This window comes from Chanos chanos, chromosome 8 (genome assembly GCF_902362185.1).
Source record: "Chanos chanos chromosome 8, fChaCha1.1, whole genome shotgun sequence".
NCBI classification, from domain to species: Eukaryota; Metazoa; Chordata; class Actinopteri; order Gonorynchiformes; family Chanidae; genus Chanos; species Chanos chanos.
In genome coordinates, this window is record NC_044502.1 from 1,815,001 (window position 1) to 1,840,443 (window position 25,443).

The window sequence follows — 25,443 nt, forward strand, 5'->3', positions numbered from 1 at the left end:
TCACTCTCTCTCTCACTTCCCTTTGCCCCGCATTCAAGTTGCAGGTCACAGACGCACTGTCGTCAGACCATAATCAAGGAGACTCCTGTGCTGTGTATCTGTTTTCTTCTTGGAACATCCTCTCCCTCTCCCTCACTCTCTCTCTCTCTCCCTCTCCCTCACTCTCTCTCTCTCTCTCCCTCTCCCTCACTCTCTCTCTCTCTCTCTCTCTCTCTCTCTCCCTCCGTGCGCCACCTCGTTGGCATCTCTATGACATCATGCTGTGGAGCCTGAGTGGGTGCCGTGACCTGCTGGCTGGGCTGGACTGAGTGGGACTGGGCCAGGTTTGGCCTGAGTCTCTGATACCTCATGTCAGGGTCACTGCCTGGGCTGCCGCTGTCAGGAATGACCCAACTGAATCACATAGCCAGAGAGACAAAGGCTGTGATTCACAGTCTTACACAAGCACACACACACATACACACACACACACTCTCTCAAACACACACACACATACACACCCCTTAAATCTCTTCAGGCAGCTAAATGACAAACACATAGGCTGTAACATAGATATAATATTATATATATAATATTATATATATATATATATATATATATTTATACATAATATATAATTTGATAGTATATGTCCAGAATACATACCATTTAGATAATTGATAATGATCATCAAAAGTACATATGTAGTATTAGTCTGTTTTTCACTTAAAACTCAGAGACACCTGACTAATACCATAACCCATAACTACATGTACCAAAGGTTTGACTGAATAAAAAAACTGTTTACCATTCCATCGAACACTGACAAGAACTGAACTAAGGAACAAACAAACAAACAAACAAATAGAACACCTCAAACAGTGAAAAAAATGTGCACCTTGATTATGGGAGTGGCTACAGTCTAATAATTAAAACAGATAAATTAATTACCTTCTTTAAGCTAGTGTTACTGTCCTCCAATTTCTAGGAGTTTGTCACCATGACAATTTATCGTGCAAGAACGACAAATCTCAGAGACGGAGACGGGAGGCTTTGGCCGACTTTGCGTTATGGTCAGATGTGTCAACACCTGCTTCCTCTATCACTCCACTTTGTTCAGAGATATGGTTTATTAGACTGATAAAGGACTCAGGACCCCCGCGCCCTGGGTTTACAGTGTCCTCTGGAAAGACCAGAGTCAGCCTGGCTAGACAAGCACAGTGCTTCAGTGGCCCCGGCTGCCTCTGATCATCTCGTATTCCACTCAGTCTGGCCATTTACTGCATCCATACCCAACACGTGTGATGATTTCATATATATATATATATATATATATATATATATATATATATATGTGTGTGTGTGTGTGTGTGTGTGTGTATATATATATATGTGTGTGTGTGTTGCTAATACTACACTCAGCGGGTGTTTGGGGCAGTAGTCTAAGAGGAGAGGTCTTTGGTTAAGTCTGAGATATTAGACGCTTTAGACAGGTGGTGAAGAGGTGAAGATGTTTTATGGACTTAATCGTACGAGTGTCCGGAGTGACCGTGAATGGAGCTTAATTTTAAGGATTTTCTCACCATGGTGACTGAGACCAGACTGGCGGGGTGGGATCGTAGTACAGTTTGGCAGCAGACGGCTGTGGTGGTTTTGGGAAACAGACCAACGCTTTTTACGAGTGATCTTTAGACATGACGGTGTGTTTTATAGTGCCTCTAATCTTGTTTTTCAGATATTACATCAATCTGTACTCGACTATATTTAATGTACTCGCTGTAGCAAGCCAAAAACTGTCTTGACTGTTAACTGTGTGCTGGAAGAAGGTTGAGTGCGTCTCGGGGGCTTGGGTGAAAAATGCTTTTATTTTACTCTAGTAACTGATCCCGTTGCAACACTCTGAAATAAAGTGAGCGTTTAGGATGAATGTTACATAGAGTCACTCAAATCATCACTGCGAAGTAGCCTATATTCAGTATTTTCAGTACGTTTTGTGTGTTAGTCTTTTAATGTTATTTTTTTTTTATAAAGAGAGAGTCTGTTTGTGTTGGTGATGTCAGAGGAAAGGCAGAATCAGGGAGACGGTGGTAACAGCGCCTGTCTTCTCTCCTGCTGTGGTCATATGTCTGTGCACGTTGGGCAGCTCCGACGGACGTGTTTGTTTTGATAATGATATGCCATCATGGTGGTTATTTATACGGATGTGTGGACGCAGGTGTTTATTGCGTGAGGGCTGACAGGTCATGCGAAAACGGAGAGTGCGTGAAGTTATGAAGGAGATACCAATCAGTGCCCAGTCTCTCCGTCTATTCATCTCTCTCTCACACATTCTCTCTCTCTCTCTCTCTCTCTCTGTCTCTCTCTCTCTTATTTCCTCTCCCGGCCTTGCTATCCTGATAAAACGCGTATGATAAAATTATTCAAACGGACCACACATAATTTTCAGTTTTCAAACAAAAAAAAAAAAAAAAAAAGAAAAAGAAAGAAAAGATAGGGGATTGATGACTCAGTATCAGAGGTCAAATAACTGGAATAATTTCATAATCTGCTGCGTAAAATACTCACAGGAGATTCCCATTGCTCAAGAAACCCATTCATGTGAATGCGTGTCACACGGGGTGGGCTGCTTTGTGTCGGGTTACACGTGCACTGCACTGATTCATGAGAGAAATGAGAATGAGAATGAGATACACTGTGACTGTGAGACATGAAAGGATGTGACACAGTGGCTGTCTACCCACACAGCTCACTGCTTTTTATGGAGAGAAAAATATTTTAAAAAATAATTGTGTGTGTGTGTGTGTGTATGTGTAAGTGTGTGCATAGGTCTGTAGATGTCTGCAGTGTGTGTGTGTGTGTGTGTGTGTGTGCGTGCGTGCACACATAGGTGTGTAAGGTACAGTAAGGGTGTAAAAATGACACTGGAAGTCTAAGGTCACGTTGTGTGTTGATAGTTGTTGACTAATGCAGGTTGATGGATGGCCAGGCTTAATGCTGAATAACTTAGATTATGTCTACTTTAAATATACTCCAGCGTCTGGGCCTCAGTGCACCGATAGTGTAAAACTAAATATCATGTAAACAGCTTCAGACAGAACAGTGCAACACAATCTCCTGTGTGTGTGTGTGTGTGTGTGTGTGTGTGTGTGAATGCGTATCTGTCTCTGTGTCTATATTTACATTTGTGTGTGACTGTGTGTGTGTGTTTGTGTCTGTGTGTGTGTGCACGTGCGTGTGCGTGTGTCTGTCTATCTCTGTGTCTATATCAGTATATATTTTATGCCATTAAGTGACTGAGGTAGATGACACTGCTCAGCACGTGTCAAACACCCCACATACCGCCCTTGATTGTTACTGAAAGCCATCCACCGGTTCAGAATTAGACCAAGAAAGGTAACTCACCGTATGTGTGTGTGTGTGCTGCTTTGTGCATATCTGTTCTTGTGAAGACACCAAAGGGACTATAAAAATAGAGATCCTGTTGGAGGCCATATATATCCTGTTCAGCACTGTCTGTGTCATGGGTCAGAGGTCGAAGGTCATCTCTCTGCCCATATGGGGGCAAACAAGGGCCCATGCATGAGCTGAATGTCACCCCTGTGTGAGCTGACGGGGGTCAGTCAGGCCGACTGTGTGACGTAATTTCTGACAGGATCCAAACGTCATCAGACATCAGAGATCTGAGGTATTTTAACAACCATCTCCAAACACACTCCAGGACCCTGTCTCTGAGTTTCCAAATGATTCAGAGAGATACCATGCAACCATCTGATCTTTATCTTGAGTTCCTCAGTGGTGCGGTTCATTCTGACTAGTCAACAAGAGAGCATGATTGTGAGGGAAGGGGGTGTTTAAGAGCGTGCAAACTGAGAGAGTCTTTCAGATTCTTTGAACAGGTCAACAGGTCTGGATAGTGTTTCCTGAACTTCAGGATAAGAACGTAGAAGAACTTACAGACAAAAAGAACTCAACAGTGCAAACAGCTCTTCTCTCTCTCGATGAGGAGCACTTTATTTTGTTCAGTTTAGCCACAGGTCACGGAATGGTGTGAAAAACCCATCAGAAAAGCTCTTTTAAGACTGAGATAATGTGAGTATTTCTTTGTGTTAAATTTCAATCCTCAAGGTCTGAAAGCTTTGTTTTATTGGTTCTGTTTGTACAGGGTGCTAATGTACAGTTCTTTTCTGTCCTTAACATCAGATATCGGATCAGCTTTCCTAATCTTGTTCTGTATACGAAGTGCTGTATTAAAAATAGCACCACTGATCTCAGACCATCTGATAGCGACACAATGTATGTGTGATGGGGATCCTCCTAGCTGGGTCAGGGTGGAGACACCTCAAATAAAGACATGTTATTATTACTGTTAAATTAACACGGTAACTTGACCGTACACATATTCCTCTGAAAGAGCTGAATCCATATTAACAGATTAATATAGACTGATGAATAAACTAAACAAAACCAAACCAAAAAAAAACAAACAAGTAAAACAGCCTAAAGTTCCTTCATAAGAAGTTACGTGAATTTTTTTTTTGTCCTTATTTGGTCTTGGCTGTAATGTTACATAATTTACCCGTATTGTTTATAGAGCAGATGGAGAACAGGTAGCAGAGAAGCTGCCAAAAGGCTCGGTGGCCGTACTCTTTGCTTCCAGTGTCGACAGCCAACAGCCGCGAGCAGCAGCAGTGGATAGCAGGCGCTAAAAAAGGCCCTGCGCGAACGCTTTAGCATATGTGTCCAGTCAAGTTTTTTCACCTCAGAATGTGTACTGGGCTGCTGTAAGAGATTAATCATCTCCAGCTGATGGTGTGTCATCCAAACAGATGGAGAAGTGAGCTCCGGAACGGGAGGTGTTGTTTATATAAGCCCTAAGATAGACTGTGTACATTACCAATACCACAGGCGCAGACCCTCTTCTGGAAAACTGCAAAACAACGGCCGCTTACGCTGAAGACACTTACCACAGAACGGCCTGTGAGTGGTCCCAGTATTCCCTGTGAAAGTACCAAGACTGTTACAGACCTTTTTGTGAACTTAAGGTTTGTTACGTCACAAGCCATGATTAATTACGTTATTAGAATATGTTTGGAATGCTTCCTATTTGATAACACTGGGCCTTGGGAGATATCTCTGAATATTTTTTAAATGTATGCAAACAAATTATGGTTTGTCAACATTGACACAAGACTGAAGAATGTTCTGGAATTGTATTTGTGTTTGGCTTTACCGTTCACTTTCTCACTGTGCGGTTTTTGTTCACAGCACAAGATATTGTTTAAATATAGATATTTATATGTGATAAGTTAAGAAAAGTGGATTTTGATTGTTCCCATTTACAGTGGATAACAGCCATTTGTGTAGATTGTGGAGTGTTTTGATCACTGATAATTATGGAGTTAAAGGATTGTCAAATGAATAAGTTGTGTGCTTCAAATGTTTGAACAATCAGTCATGAATGAATGTGTGCTTTGACTCATGATCTTCAAATTCAAATGTGAAATCAAATGTTTCTAAGTTGAGGCAATGAGGATCCATGAATGCAATGGTGCTTCTAGGAACTGACATGAGAAAACCTATATATGCATAAGTGCGGTATTTTTCAAGATTTTCATAAAATCTATGTTTTGGCATTTGAATGTGTTTGTGAATGTGTTACGTTCGTTAACATTTTCTGCCGATTGTGTGACAGTCCTGACATTAGTATTCTAAGTCCTTCTCTAGTAAGACAGTTTTACTTTTGTAGTAACCGCAAAGCACACCCTGCAAATGCAAATTGCGCACGAACACATTGTCTGAGATGTCTTATTCTGCCAGTATGTTCTCTGAGATCAGCAAGAATCCTTCGTGTTCCCACAATACGCTCTCCAAGGTGCAAACGTCATCTCTTAGCAACCTTATGCAAATATAGTCCCCTTGATAACGATATCAAACTCTATGGGTGTTTTGGTCAGAGGCTCAGGGTCGGAGTCAGCGAACGGAACAGAGACAGTGAAGACGTAGTGCTTGATCATCGTGATGTGTGCACCTGTGGAAAGTTTCTGTTTATGCTGGTAATGCCAACTTCGTCTAAAAACGTTTAACTCTAAAAGGACTCTCTGGCCTACAGACATATTGTAAAATGGGTCGGTCCTTGGACATGCCATGACCGTGTTTCAGAGTAGATACCTTTTGCACTGTTGTGCCCTCTTAGTAGGACCTGCATGCTGTGATGTATTATATTATGGTTCCTATGCACAGACTGAATCCTCAGGCCAAGGTTTCGGGGCTTTTTCAGTTCTGGCATCGCACTGTTAAGTTGTCACAACATCTGAAAGTTTCTCATCAAAAGAACTGATAAATGCCATGGTAAAGAATGTTTTGAGTGTTCATTGCATTTGTCCTGTAAATGAGTGGATGTGACATTGTGCCATTTTGTCAAGAAGAACTTCACCAGCTCTTATTTTGAGGAGATCCATGGAGAAATATACTGAGTGGTTTTTGCTACTCGTGCCGTCACCTAGGGTTTGGATCGGCAAATATTCTCCTAAGACCATTTGTATACCTAACTGGACTTTTTATGGGTCTTTAAGTGGAGTCAGCAATTCGAAGGGAAAAAAACCTTTACAAACAGCAGCGAGAGAAGGTTTTGCCAGTCCTTGTCTTGTGACGTGTTGTTCTTCTAGATTTTGAGTCAGCCTTACTTGTCTTGATAACTTTGTGGCTGTTGCGGATTGAGTCTACATATAATCACATTGTTTTAAACATGAATGTGGAATTTGTATGTGTTTAAAGTTCTATCCTTAGAGACCAGTGAAGAGTTTGATACTCTTGTTGGATACATTGGATACATTGATAAATATGTTCTTCTTTCTCCTCTCTTTCAGAGGTTGCTCACACACAAGGCCCACTTGACGGCAGCCTTTACGCCCGGGTTCGCAAGAAAGATTCTGTGGAGGGCGTTGTCTCTCCGAACTTGCCAGGACATCAAGCCTCTAACCACGCACCACCGGCAGTGGAACAGGTCCATTCAGCAGCCAGCCACGCCCTACCCCTTCCTGTAGCCAATCACGCTCTGCCAGCAGCCGACCACGCCCTATCGGTAAGTAGTGACTCGGGAAACTCCACTGCCTCCGTCAAGACCGACCGGACAGATGATGCCCTGACTGCAGCGTCTAGCTCTGTGTTACAGTCAGGTCCTGGGGCTCCACTGAGCCCGCGAGAGAAGCGGGAGCTAGAGCAGCTACTAAGTGGCCTAGAGGGGGCGCAATTGGTCCAACAGCAGGCTTACCTTCCCTCCTCCAACACCAGTCCCGGAGTACCCGCAGCACCGGCCGCTTCGCCTGTGGCTGGTGTGCGCCACCTGGTGCCCGCCCAAGTCCATGTCAACGGCCAAGCGGGCGTTGAAAGGGAAACAGACATCCTTGACGACGAGCTGCCTGACAGCCAGGTTGTCCCAGGCGGCGGCAACAACGATAACAGCGCTGACAGCCTCGGGACCCTTTCCTCATCCTTTGATAGCCGAGACACTCCTGCTGAAGGTCACGCTCCCGTTGACTCCGCCTCCTCACCTGTAGTTGTAGACATTGACGGACGGCAGGCACCACCACACGTGGAGAGAGGAAGTGTTACGGTTGCCAAGACAATGCCGGTGCACCAGGTGCGAGGCTCCTCCTCGGCACAGGAGCGCCTGATCGACTACGGAGGGCAGAATGGAGGGATGTATCGATCACAGTCGTACGGGGCCCCTGCGGCCCTGGATGGAGTTGGCACCCGATACCTGCCTCAGGCCCCTGAGAGAAGTACCAGCAGCCGGGAGGCGGTACAGCGTGGCCTCAGTGCATGGCACCAATATGGATTGGTGGATGACCCTTTCTTCGGGCCAAGTGTTCCCCGTTTTCCCACTCATGGTGCTTCCCAACGGGACGTGGAGCAGTCCATTGAAGCCCTCAACATGCTCATGCTAGACCTGGAGCCCTCACACACACCTGTGCCCAAATCTCAGAGTGCACCACCAGGGGAAAGTCTTGCATCATCCGCCTTTGGCCACACCCAGGTTCGGCCATCCTACCACGCTGACCAGGCTCTCCATGGTTACTCCGGTAGCCCTCAGCCCCCGTCTGCCTCGGCAAGTTTTGGACAGTCCTCCCAGAGGTCCTCCCCTGCCTACCCGATGACACCTCCTGGAGTGTACCAACCCCATGCCCCCTCACCAATCTATCCTGCGGAGTCACCATTTGCCACCACTCCGTCACCGACCTTCCCCCAGTCGCTGCCTTTGAAGTCAGTGGGCAGTGCTTTTCCCAGAGGAGGGGTGGTGTCCAACTCCCCCGACCTACAGCGCACCTCACCGTACCCAGGCACCCAGAGGAGCTACAGCACCTCCTCTTCTCCCCTCCCACCGGTCTCCCTGGCCAAGGAGTCTGAGCCAGGACCAGAAGAGGAAATCCTCAACCTGGAGGGACTGGTGGCCCACCGTGTGGCAGGTAAGACCAGAGATGCCATTTTGGCATTTCGTGTTTGAATGCCTTAAGGGCAGGTCCACGTAGTCTCTGGATAATGTGACTGTTACAGGCTATGTTGTTTTAGATTGCACTAAACAAGTTTAGAGGTAAGACAAACACTTCTGTATTAGCGTTTAGAAGGTGTTTAAAAGGTGTTTGCTTTATATGATTTGAAAGTTTCCACCAAATGTCAACATGCGATCGTATGAAACCAAACCATTTCAAACATCACCAAAAGCCTTTGTGCTGATACCATCTTCATCATACTCATGTTTGGTTCTCTGTTACCTGGTGCCTTCAGGCATTTTGTTAATCTTTTAGTGTTTTTTGTTTGTTTTTCCCCCTTTCTGCCATTAATCAGAGTAGCACATGACCCAATTCATATGCCCATTCTTTTTTGGTCAGAAAAGAAAATGATCATTAGCATGCTGATGCGGAAGCCATCTGGGTCCTCAGAAGGTAGAAGAGTTATTTGAATCGCTCATCTGACTCTGCTATTCTTAGCAGTGTGTATAAATACATTATGAAACAACATTTCCAGCCAAAACTTCACAGAAGTCATTGAAAGAAAGACATGTGTTTGTAGGATGGAAAAGCTGTTGTTTACTGAAGTGAAGAATTGGCGTATTCTTAGTGAAAGATCCGGCTGGTTAGGGAGATGACTTGTGTTTGGTAGACTGTGCTAGGGTGGGGGGAAGAAAGAGCATGGACATAAGTCAGAAGGAGTAAGAATAGACTTTGCTGTGCCTCTCTCCAGCTACCATGCATTCTCCACATTGACCTACACAGACCATGTGATCTCTCTGTGGAGTTCTCAATGGCACCACCCTGTGGCACTCATTGGAATAGTCATCACGGTGGATCATTGGTTAGCACTGTTGTCTCACAGCAAGAAAGCGCTGGCACTGACAAAAAGACCTGGACTTGGTTCCTGGCTGCCGCCGGCGACGGCTGCCCACCGCTCCTAGCTCATAGTGTGTGTGTGTGTGTGTGCTCAGTGGTGTTGGGATGGGTTAAATGCTGAGGCTGCATTTCACTGCTCACTGCTCAGTGTGTGTGTGACAAATGAAGTACTACTGCTTCTATTTCTACATTTGGATTGTTGGTAGATATCTGCATTAGAAACACAACAAACAAACATTTCTCTTTCGCCTGCTACATACATGTTAAATGTACAGTTATGCATGGATGAATGGATGGTTGTATGGGTGGATGCATGAACAGATGAATGGATGGATGGATGGACATTATTCAAGTTTGCAGTAATGGTAATCAAGGCAATTGATGAAACACTACAGAAGTGAGTTGGTTATAGATGTCAGTAATGTATGGCAAGCTAGAAATGTTTCCCTCAGCCTTCCTGAATAGAAACCCAATGAAAGGCTGAAAGTACATTGACACAGAAAAAGTAAAAGGACATTAGTTGCTGATGGTCAGTAGTAAATGAATTTTGCTTTTCCCAGTTTTCATTTCCTGTATTTGTGTCTGTTTTGGTTCTCTCTCTCTCTCTCTCTCTGTCTCCCTGGCTCTTCACGCTCTGCTCTGTGGACCACTCCTCAATGCCATTTGCACCTCCACCTTCTGCACCTCCTTCACACCTCCTCTGTCCCTCCTCCCCCTTCATGTTCACACCCAGAGTACAACGCTCGTATCCGGGGCATCTCTGAAAGCATGTCCACTCCGCTGCCTGACCACCACCGCTCCTACTCCTTCTCTGGTTTGTCCTCTTTCATCTCCACCTCTTTCTTTTATCACTTCTTTTTTCACTCTTTCTTTCTTTCTTTCTCTCTCCACTCTGCTGTCCCCTACAGCTTTGCATCTCTGCCATTTTTCTCTCATCTCCTGTCTGCCTTTCCCAAAGCCGCGTTTTAAAGTAGGACGGGATTTCTGCCCGCACGTTCCTCGTCTGAGACAGCTCTTCACTGTCTGGAATCACAGATCGAATGCAGTAGTCAAAAACGACTTGTTTCGTCTTGGAAATGTCAAATCCTGTGTCAGAACTTTCTCTCATATCTCCCAAGATCAAAACTTAAGATATGCTCCCAAGACATGCTAATTAGCCACCAGTCATGTCCAAGTAAATTTCAGAGGGATGCAACTTGTGTTTTACGAGGAACTTTTCTTTCACTTCTTTAGTTTGATAATGACTCGGGTTCCAAATCTTGGGTTGAAGTCAAGTCAACTCTATCAGTATAGCACATTTTTATTATAGATATAGTCACTAGGCAACTTTACAGGATGCCAGGCCTGAGCCCCTGAGTGAAAAAGAATATCCCCAGAAGCATCGTGTCATCCCTTTTCACACCGCCATATGATATGCAGACACAGAGCAGATTCTCTCTGTCTCAGATGAAAGAAGGGTTTTTATATTAGGATTAGGATTTCATATGTTGCTTTCTAGAAGCAGGAATGGCCTGCGTAGCGTTGAGTTTGATCAAACAGAACCTACAGTACTGTAGAGAAATTTCGGGTTGGGAGTTATCCCGCAATTACGCACTCTCTGCCCACCTTGCACCAGGGTCCCGGTCGCACACGGTAACACCGGATGAAAACACAGCGCCGGCACGTCGCCGCACCACAAGCGAGGGTCAATACAACCCCAGCAGGCGTGAGATTACCCCTGACCACGGGAACGTGGTGCGTTCTCCAACGCACTGCATTTCACCCGACCTCGTCAGCACAATTGCACTAAACCCCGGTGGACGACCCAAAGAGGTAAAGAGATGATGAGCAGAGCTTTTGTCTTTTGTCTTTACTGTGATGACACAGGCAATGATTATGAATGTGTTTAAAGTGTTCAAATGGTCAACCCTATCTGAAGCCAAGCTTATTTTATCACTGTTTCTAAATCTGAATCGTGATGCAAATTTGCTTTTTAATATACTTTTATGATGAAGTCCAGTCCAAATCTGTCAATTAGAGAGAAGTGATGAGACAAGAGAGGGAGAATGAAGGAATGCTTGGTCAGAGCTGATCACTTACATGTCTGTATGACACAGCTGTCATGAACATTCTCTCTCTCTTTCTCTCTCTCTTTCTTTCTCTTTTGCTCTTTCATTCTCTCTCTCTCTCTCTCTCTCTCTGTTTTTTTTCTCTCTCTCTCTCTCGCTCTGTCTGTGTGCTGATGTGAGTGTACATGGTTGTGTTTTGCAGGTTTTGAGTGTTTCTGTCCTCTCTCCTGTCACAGGGACCCATGCACAGTTACAGGGAGGCCTTTGAGGAGATGGAGGCTGTCCCAGTGAGCCCGACGCCCAGCAGTGGTGGTGAGGTGTACCCCCAGACCCCTGCCTTCCCCCTCTCGCCTGTCTCCTCACCACAGACCCCCTACTTTAACCTGTGTAAGTTCAGCCTTCCTGCAGGAAGAGGGCGCTGTTTCAACTTGTTTTACACACACACATACACAAAGTGGTTAAAACTTTTTAGGTTTTTATTATACAAATGAAAATGAAAAGACTCAACCCTGTCTCAGAGATGGAGTTGTAGTGTGTGACTGGTTGCCAAGCTTACATGGTTACCGGTATGACCACAAGTTTGTCAGACAAGAGATGCTGATTATGTTTTCTCATGGAAAAATCTGGTGAAATAGTCCTGTAATAATGCACCAGTGGTTGAGATTAGACCTTAATGAAAAAGACCTGATGGGTGTTTATCTCTAAATGAATGATGTTGTCATGTCCATGTCAGACTGGGGTAGATGACATGGCTGTGCTTTTATTCTGTCTTCATCTCTTTCCTGACCTTTGACTTCAGCATTGTGAAGAAGTCAAAGTCTATATGCATTACAATTTTCCATCATACATTCTTTTACTTTACTTAGATGTATCAGTGCATAAATATCAAGCAGAGACACTCTTATCAGAAGAAATCCCCCGGTGCTCTCTCTCTCTCTTTCTCTCTCTCTCTGTCTCCCTCTGTTTCTCTCTCTCTCTCTCTGTCTCTCTCTCATACAAATGTATACTCGTACACACAAACTGGGCTTTCTGATAGAGGCTTAGACTGGCAGTGCAGTCATTAAACAAAAAGCTTTGGCTCCCTCCTCCTGCAGCAAGGGTGCACTGCAACCCACAGAACCAATCTGTGGTGACATTAGCGCCCTCCACATTTCCACCCCTTCCTCTCTCTCCCTGCCTCTTATTGGGCATTTGAGCTGCCACTAAAAGAATTGATAGGCATTCATTGGTAAGTGGGGGTAGCATGGATTGCGTTTTCATTACCTGCTCACTGCTCAGCTTACACATCCCTGCTCCATCTTTTAGCATGTCAAAGAATGTGGGAAGTAGTCTATATGTCTATACGTCTATATGTCTATATGTCTATACGTCTATACGTCTATACGTCTATATGTCTATATGTCTCTACATCTATATGTCTATACGTCTATACGTCTATACACTTTTCCCAGCTACATGTTTTGTATGTGACCACACAAATAAATGAATGAACAAATGCTAAATGATTTTGATGGACAAATTCAACACAATAAAAACAACATATAATTATTGAATGACTGCTTCCCACCTGAGCTCTTTGCATAAGCATCAGCAACACAGATTGGCTAAGCTGTGTCCTCTCACTGACCTCCGACTGTTCCTTTACCATCATAAGTCCTCTCACTGACCTCTGACTGTTCCTTTACCGTCATAAGTCCTCTCGCTGACCTCCGACTGTTCCTTTACCATCATAAGTCCTCTCACTGACCTCCGACTGTTCCTTTACCATCATAAGTCCTCTCACTGACCTCCGACTGTTCCTTTACCATCATAAGTCCTCTCACTGACCTCCGACTGTTCCTTTACCATCATAAGTCCTCTCACTGACCTCCCACTGTTCCTTTACCATCATAAGTCCTCTCACTGACCTCCGACTGTTCGTTTACCATCATAAGTCCTCTCACTGACCTCCGACTGTTCCTTTACCATCATAAGTCCTCTCACTGACCTTCGACTGTTCCTTTACCATCATAAGTCCTCTCACTGACCTCCGACTGTTCCTTTACCGTCATAAGTCCTCTCACTGACCTCCGACTGTTCCTTTACCATCATAAGTCCTCTCATTGACCTCTGACTGTTCCTGTACTGTCATAAGTCCTCTCACTGACCTCCGACTGTTCCTTTACTGTCACAAGTCCTCTCACTGACCTCCGACTGTTCCTTTACCATCATAAGTCCTCTCATTGACCTCTGACTGTTCCTGTACTGTCATAAGTCCTCTCACTGACCTCTGACTGTTCCTTTACTGTCATAAGTCCTCTCACTGACCTCCGACTGTTCCTTTACCATCATAAGTCCTCTCACTGACCTCCGACTGTTCCTTTACCATCATAAGTCCTCTCACTGACCTCCGACTGTTCCTTTACCATCATAAGTCCTCTCACTGACCTCCGACTGTTCCTTTACCATCATAAGTCCTCTCATTGACCTCTGACTGTTCCTTTACCGTCATAAGTCCTCTCACTGACCTCCGACTGTTCCTTTACCATCATAAGTCCTCTCACTGACCTTCGACTGTTCCTTTACCGTTGGCAGTCCTGGTTTGGCTTGTACTCATGGTTTAGTTGGACATATTGCTGATTCCTATAGTCAAGGCCCATTCCAAAGACAATAACTGAAGTGATACAAGAGAAAATTTGTCTAAATCGATAAAGTTGTTTGGTTCACAGTACAGCGGTACTGTTCTGTGAAATCAGCATTAGAGTTGTAAAAAAAGAAATAGAAGCAGTGGTATCTCGTTCAGATGGGGTTTTATTCCACGCTGTGCAGCGCTAAAAAAGTGGGAGCATTTTCTAAGCTCGTAATTTCTCTGTGCAGTGCCACCATGTGTACTTGATAATACAGTTCACTGCTGATCATTTAGAATTTAACTGAGAATGTGTATGTTAAAAATAGTCAGAGTAGTCAGAGGTTGGCGTGACTGTAAATGGACGATTGTGAACAAATTTCAGTAACGCGACCTGTCTTATTAACAAGATCAAAACTATATAGTGTCAGAAATGAATGGCTTTACCTGTTGGATGCGTGGTTGGCTGACAGGCCTTTTTTCCCCACTGCCCGTTTAACATTATAATTACTAATAAATTATTAATTATGGTTATTGTCTCCAGTGTGAATGGGCCCTCAGTCCACAACCAGTGCATGACGTTTGGAGACGCTTTGTGTCTCAGGGGCGTGAGCATGGACATTCAGGTTCCTTTAGAGCAGTAGCTGATGTTTCTGCCTTTCATTTGAAGCGGTGGCATGATTTACAGTGTAAACGATAGTTTTCAAAAACCTGCACATGTGACTCAGTTTTAGATAAAGTATTGCTACACACAGCAAGAGCGCTCCTTCTTATTCTACGTCTCTCTTCTCCATTCTGTCTTACCTTCTTCTCCTTCCCGCTCTTTCTCTTTAGGTCGCTCGCCCCCTGGTGTGACTAAGACGCCACTGCCAGCCCAAGGTCCAGAGCCACAACACATGTCCGATATGCTGTTACATCAGAGTAGCTCAGGTTAGTATAACACACACACACACACAAGCTCACACACACACACACACACACACACACACACACACACACACACACACACACACATGCTGTTACATCAGAGTAGCTCAGGTTAGTGTAACACACACACACACACGCACACATGCTGTTACATCTGAGTAGCTCAGGTTAGTAAAACACACGCGCGCGCGCACACACACATACACATACACACGCATGCTGTTACATCTGAGTAGCTCAGGTTAGTATAACACACACACACACACACACACACATTCAAACACTTGAAGTGAGGCGGTAACAGGAGCACGACCGCTAACCTTTCTACATTCAGCTTTCTAACAAATCTGTGAGATGCCCAGCATCAGAACTTTTACTGTGTAATGCTCTCTTTTTCTTCCCATATGTGCTCTCTAGACTCTCTCTAGTCTTGCCTGAGCTAATGTTGTTTGTGATACACTGGTCCTGGTTTGGCCCTCTCTCTTTATAGCCCTGATGAGTAATTCCAGCTTCTCACGTGATCCATTCACCTGTGTCCTGTTTTCTGCTCCCTACCCCCTCCCTGTCACACACTCTTTCTCCTCTCATGCTCTCCTCCACTTCTCTCTCTCCCTCTCTTTTTTCACTTTCTGCTGTCAGACTCTGACTCTAGTGATGATATGGAAGGTAAGACAGCTTATGAAATGATGATTGGCACCAACACACACACACACACCTTCACAGACACAAACACACCCCTTCACACACAAATACACACACCTTCACAGACACAGACTCACACACCCTCACAGACACAGAAATAAACACACACAAACACATGCATCTTAACATACACCTTCACAAATGCATACACGCACACACACACACACACGCACACACACACACACACCCCTTCATACACAAACACACACACACTCACACACATGCGTGCACACACACGCACAGACACACATACATACACAAACACAAACATCCGTAATGTGCACACGCATGCAGGTGTCTCACTGTGTCAATACACTTTTCCACACCACAGTTTTTTCTCTCACAGATGTTAAAACACTGTTAATTGGAGACACTTCCTGCCCCTGGAAGCTTTTGGTCCTTGACAGCTGCCGTAGTTTGTCCTGAGTGACCAGACTGTCATATTCAGTAGAGCGGACATGACATTTATACCTCATTCTACTTTTATTCCCATCCCAACCCCCTAAAAATGTGTCTCTGGCACTATACCATGACCCCTGGTTCAATCTGCTCTAATACAGTTATTTTTATAAGCTGAATTTCAAGTGATCTAACCTTGAATTTTACTGTATTCATGCCTCGGAGTAGACAGTAAAACTGCCACAGCCGTTTCCCTGTAACCCATATGAAACTGTGCTCAGATTGATTGAGAATCTCTCGTAAAAGAGCCCAGGTCATCTGTGGCTCTGTTTGGCATTTAGGGTTTGATCACTGCACCCTCAGAGCTGGTAAAGGGTGTCAGCTGAGGGCTTAGAATACAGAGGAGGAGAGATCTCTATTCTCGTTTTTCCTCTGCAGATTCTCGTAAAAGAGCGGTAACACTGACACGATTCGTAAACCGAACGTTGCTTATGTTTGTATGTTGTTTACAGCATGAGGGAAGGCTCATGAGTGTTTGTTATTGTTTATAAGCTGTGTTGGGTCTGACTGCTCAGGCACGATTGCGTCTCATCCTAACACTGCGCTGAGAGGGGCCCTGTATTTGATTCTTCTCAGTCTCCAACCGGTGGCTCACGTTTTCACGTCGTTTTTAAGTCTTAACCCCTGCCTGTCAAGCGTCCGCCCTAAAATGTTTGAAATTGTGATTTTGTGTGTCTTACAAAGCAACTGACTTCTGAATCCCTACCACTTTGGAGGTTCTTGCATCAGCATCTTCTTAACTGGGCCATGTGTAAAGTCCTCAGAAACCAGGGATGCGTTTTAATAAATATATTAAACTTTTTTTTTTCTGTAGACCCACATGGTTATTTGGGCTCAGTGGGTCGAGGAGGAGGAATAGGGTCACCTGTCCAGGGTCAGGACAGACACATGACCCCTTCCCAGAATACAAACCAACCTATGATGCTCAACAGCACCATCTATGGTCAAGACAGGTAAATGCAGCCTCTACCTCATTTGTCATCATCCTTCAAGCTCACAATAACACACACACACAAAAATCCATGATTAAGACTCTTCGAATCTTTTTTTTTTTGGCTTTCCCTCCCTCTCTCTCCCTCCGTCTCTCTCTCTCTCTCTCTTTTGATTTTTCACCCGCCCTGCATGCTGATAGTAATGTAAGGGTGGCCAATCCCACCCATCCTGTAGGGGGCTTCGGTTTCCCTTCCTTCCCCTCTGAACCGGTCCGTGCTCCTTTATACCCCGAGCCCCTGGGCTTTCCGGACCCCCTGGGCTTCCTGGACCCCGAGGAGGCCACGGTCAACGTCATGGGCGTCCACCGCGTCCCTGGGAGCCCCAACACCCTTCACCGAACCGTGGCTACCAACACGCCCCCTAGCCCCGCCTTGCAGCGCCGACTGGCCAGTCAGAGCAGCCCAGCAATGGCACGACGCATTAACCCAGCCAATGGGAGCAGCGAACCCACCACGCCCAACAGTCCCTTGACGGGTCGGCACGCCAAGTTCGTACCGCCCAGCCCGGTTCTGAACCGCCGTCCGTCGCCCGTCCCCCCTGCCATTCCCCTCAGAAACCCCAGCCCGGACCGCCGGACCACGCCCAGCGGGCATGCGACGCCTGAGGACAGGCAGCGGGACCCTTCCCCTCACAGCAGCTCCTCTGGTGGCCCACACACTGCCACACCCTCCTTCCCAGTGGACAGCACCCACGCTCCCATACAGACCAGTCTGCCGGATAAGAGACAGGAGTCCAGCATGGAGAGGCTCGACAGTAAAGCCACGGATGGGACAGTGAACGGAAAGACTCCGACACCAGTGCCCAGCGGAGTCAGCACCCCTGTCCCAGAACCCAGACCGCAGCCAGAGCCCGCCATCGTCTCTATTTATGGTACGACAAAAAGGCGCAGGGTTTACGCATATAGTGAGAGACGCACAGAACATTAAAAGTCCTCAACATTCTGTAGTATTTAATACTTAAGTAATACTTTGTAAGCTGAGTTACTGTAGCGAAACTTTTCAGCTTGCTGAGGGCTGTGGCTCTGTGACCAGCCACGCCCCCTAAGAACAAAAAGCTCCAATCAGATGTGGATTATAATGTCAGTCATGTTCATGGGCGCTGCTTTCTTTGTCTTAGCTGATGGTCCTCCTGATATCAGACTCAATGTCAAGTTTGTCCAAGACACATCCAAGTTCTGGTACAAGCCAGATATCTCCAGGGAGCAAGGTAAGACTGGGCACCTCACAAGATCTGGGTTACTGTAAACATCTTCTGATTGTTTGTTTGTAAACAAAAGCTTTGAAAACAGAAAGCTGTCATGTGCTTTGTGTGGCGGTGAATCCATAGATAAAGAGAAAGGAGCAGTTGCCATGTGTGCTTTTCCACTGAGATGTTGGTGCTTTCTCTGCTGTTTCCTCTCAGCCATCAGTTTGCTGAAGGATCGTGAACCAGGAGCGTTTGTCATCCGTGACAGTCATTCATTCAGAGGAGCCTACGGCCTGGCCATGAAAGTGGCCTCTCCCCCTCCCACCGTCCAGCAGAACAAGAAAGGTACAACCAACGTTCCCTCTGCTTTTTACACCCTTTACTCTCCATCAGCCCTCTACACCCTCAAAGAAAGGTACAGTCAACTTTCTGTCAGGCTTTCACACCCTTAAGTAAAGGTACTATCAACACTCCCTCAACTTTTTACACTCTCAACTGTCCATCAGCATTCTAAACCCTCAAATAAAGGTACAATCAGCTCTCCATCAGGGTTTTACCCCCTCAGATAAAGGTACAATTAACTCTCCGTGGGGAAAGCAATGTTCAGTTACTTACTCCGATCGATACCCGAATTAACCAGTCGTCTTCTTGCCTGTTGGTCAAGCTTTGGTGTTGACTGAAACGTTTCTCTGTCATCTCAGCTGTGTTAATGAGTTGTTCATTTGTCTCTGGAGCTGGCGACATGACCAACGAGCTGGTGCGACACTTCCTGATTGAGACCAGTTCCAAAGGGGTCAGACTCAAAGGATGTCCTACGGAGCCCTACTTCGGTAAGTTTACAGTGAGCAGTTCCTTCCTGGATCCGACAGATGTCTGACAGTTCAGAGTAAAGCAGTACAGTTTATTATTGCAGTGTTACAGGAGCCTTATGTCCATAATCAGACCAGGTCGTTTGTTTGTGTGTGTAGTTCTGTCTGGTGTCTCTCTGCATTGTGTGGAAATCAGTGCATCATCTGACCACTTGTCTTTTTATGTGTGTGTGTATGTCTGTGTGCGCATGTGTTTGTGACTTTGTGTATGTGTGTGTATGTATGTGTGTGTGTGTCTGTATGTGTGTATGTTTGTATGCGTGCGTGTGTGTGTGTGTGTGTGTGTGTGTGTGTACGCACGCATGTGTTTGTGACTTTGTGTATGTGTGTGTATGTATGTGTGTGTGTATGTATGTGTGTGCGTGTCTGTTTGTGTGTATGTTTGTATGTGTGTGTGTGTGTCTGTATATATATGTGTGTGTGTGTGTCTATCCATCCACAGGCTGTCTGTCTGCATTGGTGTATCAACACTCCATCACGCCGCTGGCGCTGCCATGCAAGCTTATGATCCCAACTCGAGGTGAGACAACCATCTGCTCTGTCCATCCTCTACACTCACTCCCCAATGCCTCTCTCTCTCTCTCTCTCTCTCTCTCTCTCTCTCTCTTTACAACTGCACAGTGTATAGACTCTTCACTCACTCTCTCCTCAATGCCTCTCTCTCTCTCTCTCTCTCTCTCTCTCTCTCTCTCTCTGCACAGTGCATAGACTCTTCACTCACTCTCTCCTCAATGCCTCTCTCTCTCTCTCTCTCTCTCTCTGCACAGTGCATAGACTCTTCACTCACTCTCTCCTCAATGCCTCTCTCTCTCTCTCTCTCTCTCTCTCTCTCTCTCTCTGCACAGTGCATAGACTCTTCACTCACTCTCTCCTCAATGCCTCTCTCTCTCTCTCTCTCTCTCTCTCTCTCTGCACAGTGCATAGACTCTTCACTCACTCTCTCCTCAATGCCTCTCTCTCTCTCTTTACAACTGCACAGTGTATAGACTCTGTCATCTCTGCTTGACTTGTGGCAACATTTATATTTGTTTTCATTTGTTGAGTCAGTTACAGAGTGTTTGTGTGTGTGTGTGTGTGTGCGTGCGTGTGTGTTTGTGTGTATGGGTGTGTGTGTCTTTATTAAACTTCATTTTATCACTGGTTCTTATGTAAATATTGACTGAATGAATTAACCCCTGACCTTGAACAGTAATGACTGTGGTTTAATTACACACAGATCCGAATGAGGAGGCCTTAGAGTTGGCCACACCCACAAGTTCTGCAATGGATCTCCTGAAACAGGGAGCAGGTAAATCTCTCTCCCTCTCTCTTTCCCTCTCTCTCTCTCTCTCTCTCTCTCTGTCTTCCCCTCATTCTCTCACTCTCTTTCATCTATCACTTCTCTCAAAATCAGCCTTCAGGCGCACAGTGACATCTCTCTAGTCTGTCTCTGCATCTCTCACCATCCACTCCCACCTTTCTTTCTTTCTTTCTTTCTTTCTTTCTTTCTTTCTTTCTTTCTTTCATCTCTGTTCTTTTCACTCATTGCCTGGTGTGTGTTCCATTTCCCCTCATTTTCTGATATCCTTTATGCCGCTGTAGGCCCGAAGGTTCCTGATGAGTCCACTGGTAAATATCTTTGGTGTTTGGTTCCTGGTGCCTTTGGTTATTGAACTAATTGATATGCTAGAGTGACATGTCCTGTTTAAACCTTGTGCCTCCCTGCAGCCTTGCATGCTCACCTCTAACAGCCAATAACATGACCTCTCCCAGCTAACCAACCAATAGGAAGATGGATATGCAAATAGTGCCCAACTTCTCTCTGCTACCTTCCTTATGAAAAAAATGACATTGTCCCACAGACAGCATGATACAAAAACCATGTAAGAGTGAGCAGTCAGTAAAGGAGTTTAGTTATAATCATACTGAGTCCTAATGTCAGGGACAGATCAGCACTAATGTTTGTGCATTTTGGTATGGAGGACCATGACTGCCGGTGATGCAAGCACATCAGACTGCTCTGATTATGGGGGTGGGGGGGGGGCATTAAAGATGTTACTGTTTAACTAACAGGAGTGTCTGTGATTGTGACCTGTGCCAGTTATACCTGACTGGTTTGTTTATTCCACTCACGTGTTTGTTCTTCTCGTTCTTTGAAAGTTCAATATTCAGTTATTATTAAAAGCCTTGCCACGCTCTCACTGCATCTCTCTCTCTTTTCTCTCTCTCTCTCTCTCTCTCTCTCTCTCTCTTTTTCTTTTAAACGTGTTGTTCCCTCAGCGTGTAATGTCCTCTACATTAACTCTGTGGAGATGGAGTCTCTGACCGGACCACAGGCCATTGCCAAAGCTATCGCCGAAACCCTGGCCGCCAGTCCTGTTCCCACGGCGACCGTCGTCCACTTTAAGGTTTCAACGCAGGGCATCACCCTCACAGACAATCAGAGAAAGTAAGTGAATGCACCTTCCTCCTGCAGTAACGGTTTAGGAATGCGGTCGTGTTAAACTGTTAAAATGGGGTTGTCAAAAGGCTTTCGGGTTTACACACAGTTACAGCCGGTGAGGAGGCTCAGTGGCTCTAAATAAATTAGATGATATACAGGAATGATGTCTTCTACACTGCCAAACTGTGAGAAGACAGATACGGCTGAACTGTTTAAAAACTTCAGCTCTGGGTTTGTGCAGCCTGATGTGGTATTCATGTGTAATTACTCTCTTACTTCTTTAAACCATCAGTTACCTTATTCTCCTGAACCAAACTGAGCAGGGCTGGGAGGCAGGTGTTGTTCGTTCGGCCTGTCCCCAGTATAGCATTGCACTTCTTGTGTCCATTTGTGGACAGTTGAGCGTGGCACTAACTGAGATCTCCTTCCCTCAGGATTTTCTTCCGTCGCCATTATCCAATCAACACAATCACGTACTGTAACACTGACCCTCAAGACAGGAAGTAAGTCATGAGACACCATCTCACACTCACAGATAAAGTCAACATTAGCGTGTTCGGGTGAAAGAGTTTCACAGGGAAAGCAGAAGACAAGGAAACCACGAAGCCAAAATAATATCATACATTATATTTTTAAAAGCTAATCATAATCATTATATTATAGACACACATTGCACATGTTCAGTTGTTTCAACATGAATACTGTTAGAATCTGTTTAATTTCCTCCTTTCTCTGCAGGTGGAATAAGTCAGATGGTGGAATGGCCAAGTAAGAGTTTTTTACTGTCTCCTTTCTTTTTTTCTTTTTTTCTTTCTTTCTTTCTTTCTTTCTTTCTTTCTTTCTTTCTATCTTTCTCCCTTTCTCTCCTTTTCCAGTACCACTGGACTGTCATTACTGGTTCCCATTTCTCAGCTAGAATGTTATAGCCACTACTGGGACAAATCTAACACTATATCCTATTTCTAAACATCTGATGATGTGATTTTATATATCATGTATTCTCAGCAGACTCCCTGACCTCGTGAGATGTGTCCCCCCCACCCCCCCACCCCCGGGTTTAACGCAGTTTTCCTCATCTGATTTGACTGACAGGTTTTTTGGATTTGTGGCCCGGAAACAAGGAAGCACAACGGACAACGTGAGCCACGTGTTTGGGGAGCTGGATCCGGAGCAGCCCGCCTCAGCCATCGTCAGCTTCGTCTCCAAAGTGATGGTGAATGCCAAGAAACAGTGAATTCTGCCCCGCCTCCCATCCCCACCTCCTCTCTTATTCCACTTACTGTCCTCTTCGCTTAAGAGGATGTCGTTTTTCTTCCATTGATGCGTCCGTTTGTTTGTTTTTTTTTCCTCCGTGGATACAGAATGTTGTGCTTGTGTCCATCTCTTCTTCTCGGGCTACGGGCTGGTTCAGCTTCAACTTGTTTCGCTGTTATTGTTGTTTTTGTTTTTGTTTTGTTTTTTCTCGGAGAAAGACATGGAGAACATGCACAAACTCAGATTAAGAAGGGATGGGGTGCCAGAGGTCATGATGACAGCTCTGGATAGAACTGACAGGTCTAAGGTCTGTCCCCTTGGTTTAGCCCATCAAACTTAATCAAAAAAAAACAAAAAATGAAATGAGGTGAAAGGAGAACAATGAAGCGACGCACATGACGGAAATCTTGAACCGAACAACCAAAGCTACTGCTCAGAACAAGAACGCCGTTATCGGAAAAAAAAAATCTACTTCATTTCATACAGAACTGATCAACCCGACAAGACAAATGTTAAAAAAAAAAAAGTACAATATTCTTCTGGATTAAAAACCTTTTTGTGTGTCCTGCAGTCATCTTATTAAAAAAAAAAAAAAAAGATTGAGAGACATTTTGCATGTTTGCCTGTTAGGAAAACCTTTAGCCACTAGCATTGTTCATTCTGTATGAACTCAGAGTGGAAAAAATAAGACCTGCAGTCAGCCCGTGACTGCAGTACGTGTTTTGCAGTAAATGGTTCTTACAAAAAAATACAAAAGAAAACAACAACAACAATAACTGCACCTAACAGATCTGAAATGCATCTCTGCTAAAAATTCACTGTGCTTCAATGCTGGCAATAACGGGACTGAGAAAGTGAACAGCTGACGACCCGGTCAGTGAAAGGAGAATGTGGACGTGTGTTTGGCTCCTGCCTGCAGACACAGGCCGACCTGTGGGACCACACACAGAACGCCTGCGTCTGCGGGGCCTCCGACTGCGACGGACGGCTGGAACTGAGTCGTGATTGGATGAAGGCGTTGAGAAACGTGACAGCTTTATACGTTTTTGTCTTACGTCGATAGATTCCTCCTTTCACCCTGCTTGGCCATAACCACGAGCAAAACAAAGAGCCTCTGGCCACCAGTCTCCAGGTCAAAGGTGGATTTGAGTTATTAGAGTGATCGACCTTTTCCCAGGTCTTTCAAAGTGGCTCCCTGCCCTCGTCCCATGTCCTGTAGAATTTACACTCTAAGCAGACAGAGTGAGATACGACCATAGGAAGGCGACACATCTCAAATGCGAGACAAAAAAAAAAAAAAAAAAAGCCTTACATTGAGTGACCTGTGTGTTATGCCGTCCACTCAAATGTGTGGGATCCGTTTGGAAATGGAGCGTTTGTATGTGTTGGCCTGCGGACGAACACTCCTGGAGTTCAAATCTTTATTTGGACTGGGATCTGCCTGGGCTTCCTGTCTGGGATCTGGGATCTGCCCTGCACGTGGTAGTAGACTTTTAGCCCCCCCTCCCCCCTCCTCTTATAAACAGGCTCCACATCACGTCTGCGCATGTCTCCCCCCTCCTCCTCTTAGCAAATCAAAGGAAAATAGGCCATAGCAATCTCCATCGTCGCAAACTGCTTGACTGCATGTGGTGAACTGTTTTATACTTCAAAAAAAAAAAAGAAAGAAAAGAAAAAGAAAAAGAAACATGGTCAAATCTCTTCGAGAATGAAGTAATGACTTAGTGTGAAGATGCTCTGCTTATACAGTTTGTTTATTTCTCGAAGCAGGGTTTTCGTTTTAACTTTAAAAAAAAACAAAAAACAAAAAAGTAGGCGAGTTATTTTTGTAACTTAAGAATCACTTTTGCTTCTCAGATCATGATACCATCCAACTCTTTTCTCACCATTAAACCTAAAGAACATGTAACATACACCCTCAATTCATAAGCTAATGAAAAAAAAATAAAAAAGATAAACATACAGTATAAAGATAAACATTAATGATGAAAATATGTATGTATTACTACAGAAACTGATTACATGAATTAAATATTTATTTTTGTTGCTACGTTGCTCTCTGGGTAACATATACATTATATTGAAAATGTGTTGTATAGTCTACGGAACACAATCTAAGGCATTAAAGAAAAAACAAATTATTTTGGCTAAAATGTCAATATGAGGAGAATCTGAAAATGCTCCTGAACATGTAAGAAGAAAATAGTATGTTAAGACTAAGTCCTGTTTTGATTAAATGAAGTGTTTCTGGAGAGGAGAGCATGAGTGGAGGTAAAAGACAGAATATAGATGTATAGGTAGAGTAGTATTCATCATACTGACAAGACAAAGTCTATGCTCAGTGAGGAGCCATGGACGTTTGTCTGGAATGCAAGCATTTGTAGTGCAAATCAGATGAAAGAACGAGAATGTGCCATTGGTTATTGAAGCAGCTTTTGAACTGCTGTTTTCCCCATGAATGTAAAAAAAAAAAAAAAAAAAAGAATTTTAAAAATGGCAATGCAATACAGTACGTTTGCCAAAGAGTTTAGAGGTTTGGTTTCCCCTCTTTCATGTCAAAATGGATTCACCTTTACCAGTCAGTTGCCCCCCATGTCTGACTGTAGAGCACTTA

At 44.8% G+C, this 25,443-nt stretch overlaps 1 protein-coding gene across 1 annotated transcript in view; it reads left to right on the top strand.

The window, feature by feature from the left end:
- The window catches only part of tns1a (tensin 1a), a 154,645-nt gene extending 130,526 nt beyond the window's left edge, over positions 1–24,119 (top strand). The window contains exons 18-35 of the mRNA XM_030781725.1: positions 6,846–8,444; positions 10,099–10,179; positions 10,981–11,177; positions 11,650–11,800; positions 14,853–14,948; positions 15,585–15,611; positions 16,921–17,059; positions 17,239–17,969; positions 18,216–18,305; positions 18,501–18,629; positions 19,019–19,114; positions 19,596–19,673; positions 20,370–20,441; positions 20,735–20,761; positions 21,413–21,581; positions 22,010–22,078; positions 22,314–22,343; positions 22,668–24,119. Of these exons, the coding sequence (XP_030637585.1) occupies positions 6,846–8,444; positions 10,099–10,179; positions 10,981–11,177; positions 11,650–11,800; positions 14,853–14,948; positions 15,585–15,611; positions 16,921–17,059; positions 17,239–17,969; positions 18,216–18,305; positions 18,501–18,629; positions 19,019–19,114; positions 19,596–19,673; positions 20,370–20,441; positions 20,735–20,761; positions 21,413–21,581; positions 22,010–22,078; positions 22,314–22,343; positions 22,668–22,809 (3,923 nt within the window). The 3' untranslated portion in view covers positions 22,810–24,119. The remainder of the gene's footprint in view (positions 1–6,845; positions 8,445–10,098; positions 10,180–10,980; positions 11,178–11,649; positions 11,801–14,852; positions 14,949–15,584; positions 15,612–16,920; positions 17,060–17,238; positions 17,970–18,215; positions 18,306–18,500; positions 18,630–19,018; positions 19,115–19,595; positions 19,674–20,369; positions 20,442–20,734; positions 20,762–21,412; positions 21,582–22,009; positions 22,079–22,313; positions 22,344–22,667) is intronic.
- The last annotated feature ends 1,324 nt before the right edge of the window (positions 24,120–25,443 follow it).